This window comes from Carassius gibelio, chromosome A5 (assembly GCF_023724105.1).
Source record: "Carassius gibelio isolate Cgi1373 ecotype wild population from Czech Republic chromosome A5, carGib1.2-hapl.c, whole genome shotgun sequence".
NCBI classification, from domain to species: Eukaryota; Metazoa; Chordata; class Actinopteri; order Cypriniformes; family Cyprinidae; genus Carassius; species Carassius gibelio.
The window spans coordinates 38,502,389-38,517,029 of NC_068375.1; the positions used below are offsets into that span (position 1 = coordinate 38,502,389).

Genomic DNA, 14,641 nt, shown 5'->3' on the forward strand with positions numbered 1-14,641 from the left:
GCCGATTGTTCTCAGAAGCAGGTTTTCGCGTCACAGACACTAATATCCAATTCTAATTTATATTCTGACACTTTAGACAAATGCAGCCTGTTTTCTTTTTAATGGAAACGAATCACAGGATGTATGATGGTGTTTGATTGAATGGGACGGGAGAAGGGATGAATATAATGAGCTTTATTGTCTGGTTATTGGAGTATATGTTAGGACGCAGACGCTCTTATCACAGCTGTACATAACAGCGTCTCTGAGCTGTCAGTCATGCATCAGCAGAGAGTTTATTCTTGAATGTTAGGTTGACTAAAGCTCCTTCACATGGAGCTTATTTAATGAGCAACCTCTCATACTTTTTTTAGTTATAATGCAGTGATTTATGAATGCACACTGAACTCATTGCTGCATGACCACAGCTGATTGTGTTTTACACCGTTGTCTCTTTGCTTTGCTTTCAGATAAAGGTCAGTAATTTTGTGTAGACATTTCTGATTGTAAATGTCATGCACTGTTTTGTCTGAAACACAAGTGCTAGTGAATGCTGAACGATATGACCTTCAGTGTTTCGCTGTATAGAGAAGCAACTGTGTCTGAATGATCAGTGTCACGCTGCTCAAACTAGTGCTGCACTACATCAAAATAACGCTCAAGTGCTTACTGTCTGTTGTCAACAAAAGAAAGTTTAAGTTCTCTATTTTATATTATTCTAAAATACGTAATTTTGTTTATTTTAAAGGAAAATATTTAATTATTATTATCATTAAATTTTTTTATTTTTTTCATTACAGTATTATATTTTCCTTAAATTTTATTTTTTATTTTACAGTCAAATATTACAGTAGTAAATATTAAATAATAAATTATTATTATTTTGTTATTGTCATTATTATAATATTATTTCACAGTATATGTTCTTAAATACTCAATTGTTATTTTACCATAAAATCGTAATCAATAAGATCAACCTACATTAGACACTTTGACTATAGACCTCCAGCATCTCTCTTCTGTTGATTTCTCAATCTCTGAACAGTCTTTTAGACTTCGATGCTCCTATCAGAACTAGAACTGTCATCTTTTCACGATGAGTTTCCTGGTAAACTGGTGAACTGCAGAAGATGAAGACAGCTGGGTGTGTCCTTGATTGGATTCAGGACTTACTGTTTACAGACAAGTCTCCAGAGAGCATCAGAAAGCCTTTGCGAGGTCTTTGAGAGATGCACGGTCACAGTTCTACTCCAATATCATTAATAATAGCCCTGGTAAATCCAAGCAACTTTTTTTCTACTATCAATTACATCCTTAAATCACAAACTCATTGTCATTCAGGAGCTAGAGAGGAGAGATGATCGAAAATTGATAACATCTGCTTCGACCGATACAGCTCCCCCGTCCTGTCTATCCCGACTGTAGACCCACATCCTGGGAGCTTCTGGTCCATTTAAAACAAAATAAACTGTTTGAGAAATTCCACTCCACCACTGATCTTTCTGTTTCTGTGTAAAACTAGTTCTCATCTTACCTCACTGGAAGAACTGAGCATGTTGCATTAGCAGAGGTTAAATCCTTCCGTCACCTGTGGTGTCCCTCAAGGCTCAGTGTTCGGCCCCATTCTGTTTATCCTTTACATGCTCCCCTTCAGTCATGTAATCAGCCAGCATGGATTTTCTTTTCATTGCAACACTGATGACACTCAACTCTACATCAAGACCAAGTCAGCTTCCACTCTGACCACCCGCCTGGAGGAAATAAAGGCGTGAACAAAGCAAAATTTCTTGCAGCTAAACAACTCCAAAGGATATTTCAATTTCAACATCAGTCGCCAGCCTGGGTGTTAAAATGGACTCTCATCTGACCTTTGAGGACCACATTAAACATCTGTGTAAGACCTCTTTCTTCCACCTGAGGAACATCACCAAACGTAGTCCCCTGCTCACTCTAGCAGATGCAGAAAAGCTTGTCAACGCCTTTGTTTCCTCCAGGCTGAACTATTGCAACGCATTATAAATAAAACGTATTATTACTATTATTTAATGTTTTATGGTATGTTATTTAATAATAATAATAATAGTGAAATAAATAAATGTAATTAAAATAATAATGATAATACGGAGCCCCGCACATGACATGCAAGAAAAAATAAATAAATTGTGTGCACTATTTACTAATTCGTTCCCTCAATTTACTAAAACTTGCACACGATTACTATTGCGTTCCCTCGATTTACAATAGCATTCGCTCGATTTGCTAAATCGTGCACAAGACTTAAAAAACCGAGGGAATGAATTAGTAAATTGCAATTGCTAGTTAATAGTTATGCTGCTATTTTTATTCTATTCAGATGAAATGTCTTTCACATCACTCATAAATATTGTTTTTAAATTGATATAATCTACTATTTAAGTTGTTAAATTGTATTTTTTAAAATCTATAAAATAAAATGGTGTATTAACAATTGTCACTCAGAAATCTTACATTTCACAGTTAATTATGAAAAAACAGCATTGCACAGTAACATGCGAAAAAAGTAGCACATTGAATTAAACAACATTTTAAAGTAAAAGACTAAAATAGCATTTTCTTGTAAAACTTTCATCTTCATTTATTTACAATTATTTACAGTTTCTGCTTACTTAAAGGTTAAATGCATTCTAGTTTACCTATTTTAGGAACAAACTATGCAGAATTATTTGTGCACCAAAATGTAATGCTTCATGTTTGGTGTTTGTTTATGATCAGTCTTACTAGAGATGAAACACAACTCCCTAATTCTCCTGGTCTCTTCTTTATAGAGGAAAATTACAATATAAGGTACATCTTGAGTTATTAATGTCCCTGTGGATAGTCAGACCGAGCTCATCAATCTATTTTAAACATGCATTGTAATACACTCAGACATTTGTCTCTTGCAGACGTCTGGAGTGTGTGTGTGTGTGTGTCTGTAGGGATCACACACGCACACGTTTTATTATTCTGTTGCTCGTAACAGCCGGTGTGCTCGTGGTTTCTTGTCTCTGGGGGTTTGTTGATGGTAAAATGCTGATGTCTGTGTTTTCCTTTGACCTGCCAGAGGCTGATTTGGTCACATGCATCTCTACAGTGTTTTAAGAAGAGAAGTGCAAGGTTATTTTTTACTAAGACAAAGTCTATAGTGAATGTGCTGTATTTAATGTCATTTCTGAGTCTCTTAACTCTACATGTGCACTACAATGTCCTCTAATCCAGTATTTCCATGGAGAGATCATGACTGAAGGAAATATCATATAGATTTATGTCAGGATGCATTTATATTTAAAGCAGCTGTACTCGATGTGCTCTTGTGTTTATATAAGATACTCACTGAAAAACGGCCTAGAGTCCAGGGAGAAATTAAAATACATTGCTAGATGGACATGAAAGTAATCTGCATAATATGATGGTGTTTCCCCTTTACTCAGAGTCCAACATGTCATTTTTCTGCACCACCAGTAGTGGGTGAAATTAGAAAAATTTGACTTCATTATTATTTTTATTAACATTTTTTATGCCCTTTTGAAAATGCAATTATTCAGCTTTTGTTTTTTTTCATGCACAATAGTGGAAGAAAGCACAGGTGATTGTGTTTGTCACTTCCACAGTTATTTTAGCATCTAGATATTATTATAGATTTTATTATTATATTATAACATGTATTACTATATATAATTTTGAATCCATTTTTATTATTTTCTTTCTTTGTTTTAATTTTAGCTATAGTACTTTTATCCCATTGTTTTTGTCATTTTTAGTAGTTTTGTTTAAAAAAAAACACATCTGTCTATGTATAGTTTTTAACTTTTTTATTTTAGACTTGATTTTAGTACATTACTAAACAAAGATGATAAATAATAATATTATTAGGATAATTTTATAGTTTTTATTAATACATTAAAGTAAGTTTATTTGAAATTTTCTATTTTAATTTTTAAATGTTTTAGTAGTTTTTGTTGAACATTTTTTGTCATTTTTATTGTCTGTATGTATGTATGCATGCTTTGCATTAAAGCGTCTGCTAAATGCATAAAGATAAATGCACTTCTGATATTCTATGAATTTTCCACTTAGATGAAAGTCTTTAGAAGTGTAAAGATTCACGACAGTTGTTTCTTTCATGGATGCTTTGTATGCTTCAATTTAAAGTTTTTATAGTTTTTATAAGTTAATGTGTGTGTATGAGTGCCTTTGTGTGTGTGTGTGTGTGTGTGTGTGAGTGTATTACAATGCATGTTTAAACTCTTTCTCTCACCCACACTGAGTATGTTTAAAAACCCCACTCCATTTCTAGACGGTGAACCCAGTCAAGTATTTCTGGCTTGTCACAGTTTGACTGTCACATCAAAACTGATGTCCTGACATATTCTCAACTTATTATTCATCTCACAGCGCTGTCGCTTCTCACTGCTGGAGTCTAACGGAGAGTCACTGTTTAGAGGGTAGTTCACCTGAAAATAAAAATCCGCTTTCCTCTTTCCAAACCTTTATTTCAGGACTTTTTCAGTACTATTTTAGAGTTTATTTCTTGTGCAGAGACCTCAGACCTCAAAGGGTTAAAATTCTAACAATGAGGGAAAATTGTCACTATTCCATATAATTATTATTATTATTATTCTAAAATAACATTATTATTCCTACCTTGAAAAGTAGTGTATTTCTGTATTATTTCTGTCACAATTTCTTCAAATTAAACCAATGACTTTTATTTTGACGGGGTTGAATGGAAGTTTCTGTGTAAATGATACAGCGATAGATTTTCTCAAATGAAATCATAGTTTGGTAGGATGTTGCTCTTTCTATATAATAAAGTCAGGCCGTGATGAGGACTTTCATTTGCATTTACATTTATGCATTTGTGACCCTGAAGCACAAAAGCAGTCTTAAGTCACTGGGGTATATTTTTAGCAATAGCCCAAAAAAACAAAAACAAAAAAAAAAAACATTATATGGGTCAAAATTATTGATTTTTCTTTTATGCCAAAAATCATTAGGATATTAAATAAAGATCGTGTTCCATGAAGATGTTTTGTAAATTTCCTACCGAAAATATATCAAAACTTAATGTTTGATTAGTAATATGCATTGCTTAGAATTCATTTGAACAACTTTAAAGATGATTTTCTCAATATTTAGATTTTTTTGCATCCTCAGATTCCAGATTTTCAAATAGTTGTATCTCAGCCAAATATTGTCTGATCCTAAAAACCGTACATGAATGGAAATCTTATTTAATAAGCTTTAAATCTCATTTTTGAAAAAAATAATTGACACTAGAGACTGGTTTTGTGGTCCAGAGTCACATTTAGCAGACGCTTTTATCCAAAATGACTTACAATAGTGGAGTACAATCAATTTGTCAAAGAACTTTGACTTTTCAAGCTCCCAAAAGAATAAAAAGGTAACATAAAAATATAATAATAGTGCAAATTTTGCCGCCTTCTGTAGATTTAATGTCCTCTATATGTTTAATATGAACATTATGATTTCAGGCAAACTATTCCTTAAACAGTTTAAGCAATTAAAAACATTTGTATGTAACATCTGCATGATTTTGTTGTATTTGTGTGCTCTTTTTTCCAGTGCTTCATTTATGCCATGAACAGTGATAATGTTCAAATTTGCATTGCATTTCTCCATCTTTTTCCTTCCAGGGTCAGTTAGTCACCCACAATATGGCACAATAACGAGCTCAGATTTGCTCCGGCAGACCTTTGTTAGATGAGCTTTTTTTTCTCGTGCTGAATTCGGTCTGATTAATTGACTTCCCGTGGAGTTCTTGGCTGAAACGGCTCAATTTGTTAAAGACGAGTCTTTGTGCTGGTAACCCAGGGGCCGACGCGCTTCAGGAAAGAGCCCTGAAACATGATTGTGTCGTCACTGATCTGAGAACAGCTCCACCTGTGTCTCTCCTCACCTGCGCTTCAGTCCTCATGTGTTTGTTAATGTTATTTCCCTGGAGTAATAAACCAAAAATAATTATCTCTGCTTGTATCTGCGTTGATTAGAGAGGAAGAGAGAGAGAGGCATGATGGGAACTCCAGCAGACATCTTTTCTCCGCCTGAAACTTGTGTGTGTTTGTCAATGCAGTAACAAGTGCAGAAGTTATCAAACTTGCTTGCAATTTCTTCTTTGAGTTGTGAGTTTGTATCTGGCAGTTGCAAGTTATTAATTACAAGATGTATAGTCAGAATTCGGAGAAACAAGCCGTGAAATGAGAGAAGTGCACTTGTAATTTTAGACTTTTTTCTCGCAATTACGAGTTAGATATAAACTTGTAATGTATTTTCATTTTCAGACTTTTTTCCCTTCAATTGCGAGATTAGATCTCAATTCTAAGTTATTAATTTGTAACATTTAAACTTTGTTTCTGTTAAAAAAGTCAGAATTGTGTGATGTAAACTTGTAATTGCAATTAATAAACTCCATTTCTGACATTTTTCCTTACAATTGCAAGCTTAGATCTCACAATGCGAGTTATTAACTACAAGATGTAAACTCAAACTTTTTTCCATTTAAATGTATTTCTTTTTTTTTTGTAACTCTCATTTCTCAGTCATTCTTAATGTGATTCACATTAGATTAAAATTACAGTAATACAGTATTTTAGAGTGAGTTGTAATGAAAATAATGCAATAGAATGATGCACATTATAAATCATAAATCACATTCAGTCTGGTATTATAGTTATGATCATTTAAAATAAATAAGAGATTATATTTTGGAGAATGAAAATGAAGCCTTTCTAAGACTATTAAACACATTTCTCTAAAGCATAGATGTTTTTTTTTTTTTTTTGTAATTTTCATTATTTTTTAATGTTATTAATATTAGATTATCATTATATCATATTATGATTCATTTCAGACATTAATCTCATAGAAGAATAACTCTCATGAATATTATAATTCGGCTGATTTAGAGCTTGTGGCTCTTATTGGGGTCATGTGTCTTTCCTAACTCATATACTGTAATCTTTTGATGAAAAGCAAATGAGGAAATAGTTTGAATGTTCATTCCGCTGCTTTCCATACAAAAAGAATGAAGATTTTCAGTGAATATCAATTTATTTTTGGGTCTGTTCCTCACAATTCCTCTTTCTCTCATATGCTTTATTTCAAATGGCTTGAATTCAGTGCACTTTAAAGATCATTTTTGTTGTTTTTATGGTGTTTTTGCAGTAATAATACGTCTGTATACATTAAAGTGCAGTAGAAACCGTAATATTGTGCAACATTTCTATCATTTAAAATAACTATTATTTTCTATTTGGTATTAAATTTGATTGATTGATCGATTGATTTTATTTAGTAACAAACAGAAACAAATACCAGAACCACCTTGAACTGAGGTGAAAAATACAAATTATTAAAATAACATAAAAGTGAAGCATTATTATTTGTTTTTATAATAATAATAAATAATAATTTTAATTTATGCAACCTTGCATAATTATTCAAAATAAAAACACATTTTTGGCATTGCTTAATGCAATTATAAAATCAAATATGCTGAGATTAAAAACAAATAATAATTTTTCACTTATTAAGAAACAAACAAATACAAGAACCACCTCGAACGAGACTGAGGAGGAACAAAATGTACCAATTAAAAATGTAAATAAAATAATTAAATATAAAAGTAAAATGCAATAATGATGATAATAATAATTAAACATATAATTACATAATCACAAAATTGTGGCCAAAATGTGCAGCCCTACAAATCTGTATTTTATTTTTTTCAATTGCTCTAAATCACAGTTTTTATAATTTAAAAAAATACTGTATTGCATGCTATTGCTGCTGTATTGTGTTCTTATGCATGTTAATGTGTATGAATATGTATCTGCTGCTAAATGACCTGCACAGTTCTGCATTGAGGATGAAGATGGGATCTTTTCACCCTTGTTTGTGGTCTCAGTCTCTCTGGCTCTAAATATTATCATGTATATCAGTGTGTTGTGATTGAATCAAATCTGATTAACTTGTGCTGTTAAAAGCTGTGTGTATATTGCAGAGGCATCAACATTAGAGTGAAGATGAAGCTGAAGCACTCTAGTTTTAATGCTTTGTGACATGATTTTGTCTTTCAGTCGAGATAAAATAAGACAAACCTGAAATATCAGGACAGGTTTAAATTTTTTTTTTTTTTTTTTTAGTCACTCAATATAAAAAAAACAACAACAGTAAAATTGTGAGATGTTAATACAGTTTAAAATATTTTATTTTCTGTGTAAATGTGTGTTTTCAGTGTCACATGATCTTCAGAAATCACTCTTATATGATGATTTGCTGCTCAAGAAACGTCTTATTATTATCAATGTTGAAAACAGTCGCACCGCTTCATATTTTTGAGCAAGCTTTAATACATTTTTGTGCCGTTATGAATTAAAAAAAGCATTTATTTGAAATCGGAATCATTTGTAACATCATTACTGTCATCTTTGATCAATTTAATGTGTCCTTGTTGAATAAAAGCATTAATTTCTTTAACAAAAAGCATTGCATGTTGTAAAAATGCTGTATGCACTGAAAACAGCCTTCATCCTGAAGAGACACATGTTCCAGCTGACATCACACACTCTGCTGAAATCAAAGCTGTGCCTAAAACACCCCTTCACTTTCTAAAACCAGCGCCTTCATGAGGTTATTTTGCTGGATTTGCATCACAGGGTTCGTCTTCTGTATCTGGTTCTCTCTCAGCGGTGACAGATGAATGAAGCGTCTCTTCAGGCTCCACTGCTCAGATGAAGTGTGTGTCCGTCTGTCCTGGTCATGCTAGCTCTGAAACTGCTCTTGTGGTGTGTTTGCTCCGGTCAGAACGGCAGGGATCACGGTGTCCTGCTGCGTCAGAACTCAGAGCTGCTGCGAGCGCTGGAGGAGATGGAGAAATCATGCAACGCTCTCAGAGACGAGAACAAGATACTGGTGAGGCTCCTTCAACATCTCCATCATCCGCCATGTGTGCACTTTATTTGCATTTGTCATTTACGGGATTTGTTTGTTCAGTATGTTCAGTGAAAATGATGAAAATGTAGAATTTGTAACGGAACATATATATATACAGTACAGACCAAAAGTTTGGAAACATTACTATTTTAATGTTTTTGAAAGAAGTTTCTTCTGCTCATCAAGCCTGCATTTATTTGATCAAAAATACAGAAAAAACAGCAATATTGTGAAATATTATTACAACTTAAAATAATAGTTTTCTATTTGAATATACTTTAAAAAAATAATTTATTCCTGTGATGCAAAGCTGAATTTTCAGCATCATTCCTCCATCTTCAGTGTCACATGTAACATCAGTCGATCACATGATCATTTAGAAATCATTCTCATATTCTGATTTATTATGAGTGTTGGAAACAGTTCTGCTGTCTAATATATTTGATCAATAAAAGGTTAAAAAGAACTGCATTTATTAAAAATAAAAATTCTAATAATATATTTTCTTTACTATCACTTTTTATCAATTTAACACATCCTTGCTGAATAAAAGTATTGATTTTATTTTAAAAAAATAAATAAAAAAATTACTGACCCCAAATTACTGACCAGTAGTGTATATTGTTATTACAAAATATTAATATTTTAAAAACATAGCTTCTTTTTTTTTTTTTCTAAAAAAGTATCAGATGTTCAGAAAAAATATTAAGCAGCAGAACTGTTTCCAACTTTGATCATGAATCATCATATTAGAATGATTTCTAAAGGATCATGTGATAATGATCCTAAAAATTCAGCTTTGCATCACAGAAATAAATGATCATTTAAAGTATAATACATTTTAAAACTATTATTTTAAATTGTAATAATATTTCACAATATTACTGTTTTTTCTGTATTTTTGATCAAATAATGCAGGCTTGATGAGCAGAAGAAACTTCTTTCAAAAACATTAAAAATAGTAATGTTTCCAAACTTTTGGTCTGTACTGTACATACACACACACACACACACAGTAAACTGTGACATATTATACCCCCAAATTCATCATACAGTGGACTACCAGTGATCTGATTAAGTGTTATCTAACATAATCAAGATTAATGTTTTAACACCGTTTTTGAGTTCTTGTCATATTTTATTACCGTTTTCTAAACTTTTAGCAAATAAACTGTACAATAATGTGTGAAATGTTGAAGGTTTCTGAATACATTTTGGTTTTAATATATATTCTTAGACTCTATATATAGATTTTTCTTTTTTTTCACACACACAAAATATATAGTTTTTAGTTTTTAACTAAAACTAATAAAAAATTGGTAGCACTTTATTTTAATTACAAATTTTCATTATTAACTGGTTGCTTATTAGCGTGCATATTACTATAACATTGGCTGTTTAATAGTACTTATAAAATACATATTAATGCATTATTTTGCATGAGCATATTTTAGTTCAGTTAATTCTAAACTACCTTACTAACCGTTAATAAGCAGCAAATTAGCAGTTTGAGGCAAAACTCATAAAGGTCATTGTTAAATAAAATTGGTCCCCAGACTAAAGTGTGACCAACTTTTTTTACTTGAAACAAAAGTTAGCTTGTGCGCCGTTCTCAATCTGTCCTGGTGCGACACTTTTTTTAATATCGTGTTTTTAAAGACGAGCTGTTTCTGTGTCAGCACTTTGAACATCTTTAATGTTGTTTTCAGTCTCTCAGCTTCTTTCTTTGTTCTCCAAATCCATCCGTGTTTCCTCAGAGGAAGAGCAGTTCTCCAGAGACCGAGGAGAAGGTGAAGAGGCTGAGGAAGAAGAACACGGAGCTCGCCGTCATCGCCAGACGTCTGGAGGACAGAGCACGGAAACTACAGGAAGCCAACCTGAAAGTGGTGCGTACACAAATCTGCGTCTTCACATGGTTTAGTGTGAGGAGTTGATGCGCCACAGCATGATTTTTAGCTCTTATACTGCAGTTTTTTTCATGCATGCGTCAATTTTGAGGCTATTTTGCTTTAGGTTGAAGATGTTACGTGCACTATACACTTTAAAAGCGATAGAGGATAGGTGAATGCTTGCAAAACATGTACATTTTTGATGAAGGTGTTCCTTTATTTAATCACTGGTCTGTTGTTATCATCAGAGTCTTGTCTTTTAGCGTCTGACGTTTGATGTAGAGCGACAAAACTGGTTACATGCTGTAGTAGAGAAGAGAATGATGATGTGTGTGTGTGTGTGTGTGTGTGTGTGTAAGAGAGAGAGAGAGACAGTTTGGACATAAAGACAGCGACTGTCTGTTACACTGTAACTCTAGTCCACTTATACGGCCACCTGTCAGCTCCCAGGTGCTCATGGGTAATGAGCGACGCTCACAGCACAGCACAACACCTGTCACACACACACACACACACACACACTGGACTACAGACACACCCTCTGTTCCTGGATCAGCTGATTCTGTCTTTGAGTCTGTGCTCTTCTATTTATTTCACATGTCAAAATACTAAAGATGTGTTTTACAGTCATTTTCACAAAAATTTTACTTTACTATATTAAATGTCCTCTTCTTTTTACTAACATTTATTTGCAGTTAAAAATATAATAATTAATCATTTATAATAATGATGATGATGATTATTATTATTATTAAATAATTAAAATTATTATTAATTATTATTATTATTATTATTATTATTTTAGATTTAGATATTGTGTCTGTTTTTAAAAATTAATCATTTATAATAATGATTATTATTATTATTAAATAATTAAAGATATTTTATTATTATTATTATTATTATTATTATTTTAGCTTTAGATATTGTGTCTGTTTTTAAAAATTAATCATTTATAATAATGATTATTATTATTATTATTAAATAATTAAAAATATTTTATTATTGTTATTATTATTTTAGTTTTAGATATTGTGTCTGTTTTTATAAACTTTGTTTAAAAAGAAAAGTGTGTAAATTGTTTTAATGTTTAATTGTTTTAATAACTATTTTAGCATCCAGATCGAGTTTTTCAGTCAACACTATATTAAAGTTCCTCGTCTTTTTGTTTTTTAATTCGGAATTCTTCTCTAACCTTCTTTTTTTTTTTTCTTTAATTTATGTTTTTATAAACTTTATATTAAAGTGTCATCATTGTTATAGTTGTGCCGGACTTCACTGTTTAATCAGTGATGACATCATTTGTGAAATTTACATATCGAACTCTGATTGGTTTAATTCGTGCATTTATTGCAAGCTCTGATACTTCCTTCAGAAAGTCCAAGGAAGCATCTGATTGGCTGGTTCATCTGAGGGCGTGTCCTCTCTGTCAGTTCTGATTGGTGGACTGATGTGACTGACAGCTGGAGTATTTCATAGCTCTGTAGATGTTGAAGATGACTGTTTGCAGGTGAATACTCCGATGCCGGTGAGAGCGGGCGCTGTGGAGCAGTACAAGCGAGCGTTCGCCCGTCAGAGAGCCAGAGACCTGGCGCTGCACGCAGACACACTGCTGTGTAAAGACAAGCAGATCGCAGCGCTGCAGCACGAGTGCAGACAGCTGGAGACACGGCTGGGACAGGGGACGGTACACACACACACACACACACCTCCTCACTGAACCACTTGCAGTCTTATTTTAATGAAACCTGTTCTGCATCAGAATGTCAGCTAGAGCTCAATCTTCAGAGTCTAGTCCACAATGATAGTCCTATATTTATTTATTTATTTATTAGCATAATGTTTTTATTTGATGGCAATTTATTTTATTTTGGCTAATGGCTATTTATTTATTTTCAGAATAAGAATTGATCTGTTTATATAGTTTTTTTTTCTTCTTGTTCCTAAAAAGATCTTCAAATATTAGACCAGGTGCATTATTTTTAATAGTTAAAAAATGTAAAATTATTTCTGAGTAGTTGCTCATATATTTCAGCTCTCAGTTCCCTCTTTGTAGTGTTCAATGTTGATTATTGCAAACAAATTTTATTTTATTTTTTATTTTGTTTTTTTTGTTTTATTTTATTTTGTTTTGTTTTGTTCTATTTTATTTTATTTTATTTTATTTTATTTTATTTTATTTTATTTTATTTTATTTTATTTTATTTTATTTTATTTTATTTTATTTTATTTTATTTTATTTTATTTTATTTTATTTTATTTTATTTTATTTTATTTTATTTTATTTTATTTTATTCTATTCTATTTTATTTTATTTTATTTTATTTTGCCTGCAGCTGTATTGCATATACTTCAGCTCTTTTCACATTTCAGGAGTGTTCACTGTTGATTATTGCAAACAATATTTAGCCAGCCTTATTTTATTATTTTAATATTTTATTTTTGATATAATACAGTTAAAAAAAGCCTTAAAATATCTGCCCAACATTCTGTTTGTAATGACTAAATATCTAACATGATTTCTGTGCACTTGCTTATGTGCTCTCGCTCATTTTCATTTTTATGACTTCTGTCTCCACCTGCTGGAGATGTCATGTACTGCACAGAGTCAGCTTTGACTCAACACACGCTTTCAGTACATGCACAGAAGTTTGGAGTCTGAACCTGGCACAGAAATTAATTTGTCCCACCAACAAAAAGCTGTGAATGTCTTTGAGTTGACTGATCGTCTCATCTCTCTCGGTCTCAGGGTCCTGTGGGCGTCAGTGAGTTTGAGCGTCTCCTGAAGGAGTCTCAGAAGGAGGTGCTGCGTCTGCAGAGACAGCTGTCTGTCACCTCCAGCAGAGACAGGAGCAGTGTGACAGGAGAAAACCCTTCAGAGAGACAGGACCGAGACGGCAGGGTGAGAGCAAAAACACAAGCTCTCTGATACAACACAGGAAAACAAAAATATATGTATTATTTAAATGGGTCAATTGCAGTGTTATTTTAGTATTATTGAGATATTATTATTTGTAGTTTTTTTATCTAAAGTTCTAATAATTTTTTTTTTTATACCTATTTTGATAAATTAATATTTTATTTAAAGAAAAAATGGTATACTTATATATATATATATATATATATATATATATATATATATATATATATATATATATATATATATAATCTACTTGTTCTTATAAAGATCTTCAAATATCTGACCAGGTGCATTATTTGTAATAATTAAAAAATGTAAAATGATTTCTGAGTAGTTGCTCATATATTTCAGCTCTCAGTTCCCTCTTCGTAGTGTTCGATGTTGATTATTGCAAACAATTTTTAGTCTGGTTTATTTTATTTTATTTTATTTTATTTTATTCGGCAGGATGAGAGCAAAAACAAATGCTTTCTGATACAACACAGGAAAAATATATATGTATTATTTTAATGGGTCAATTCCAGTGTTATTTTAGTATTATTGAGATATTATTATTTGTTTGTTTTTTTTATCTAAAGTTCTAGTAATTTATTTATTTATTTATTTTTACACACCTATTTTGATTAATGTTTTATTTCAAGAAAAAAAAAAAAAAAAAAAAAAAAAATATATATATATATATATATATATATATATATATATATATATAATTTTATATTATATTTATATATATATATATAATTTTATATTATATTTATATATATATATATATTTTTTTTTATGGTTTTAGTTATATATAATAACCTTGGTCAACATTTTTAATTTTCCCTTTCAGCCCTCAGTGTACATATTGTTCATTTAAAGTGCAATTTTTCGGTTT

General features: G+C 31.5%; 1 protein-coding gene across 1 annotated transcript in view; it reads left to right on the forward strand.

The window, feature by feature from the left end:
• The window catches only part of LOC128014898 (peripheral-type benzodiazepine receptor-associated protein 1-like), a 92,678-nt gene that overhangs the window by 33,906 nt on the left and 44,131 nt on the right, over positions 1-14,641 (forward strand). Inside the window, exons 5-8 of the mRNA XM_052598595.1 lie at positions 8,824-8,931; positions 10,710-10,838; positions 12,352-12,528; positions 13,591-13,743. Of these exons, the coding sequence (XP_052454555.1) occupies positions 8,824-8,931; positions 10,710-10,838; positions 12,352-12,528; positions 13,591-13,743 (567 nt within the window). The remainder of the gene's footprint in view (positions 1-8,823; positions 8,932-10,709; positions 10,839-12,351; positions 12,529-13,590; positions 13,744-14,641) is intronic.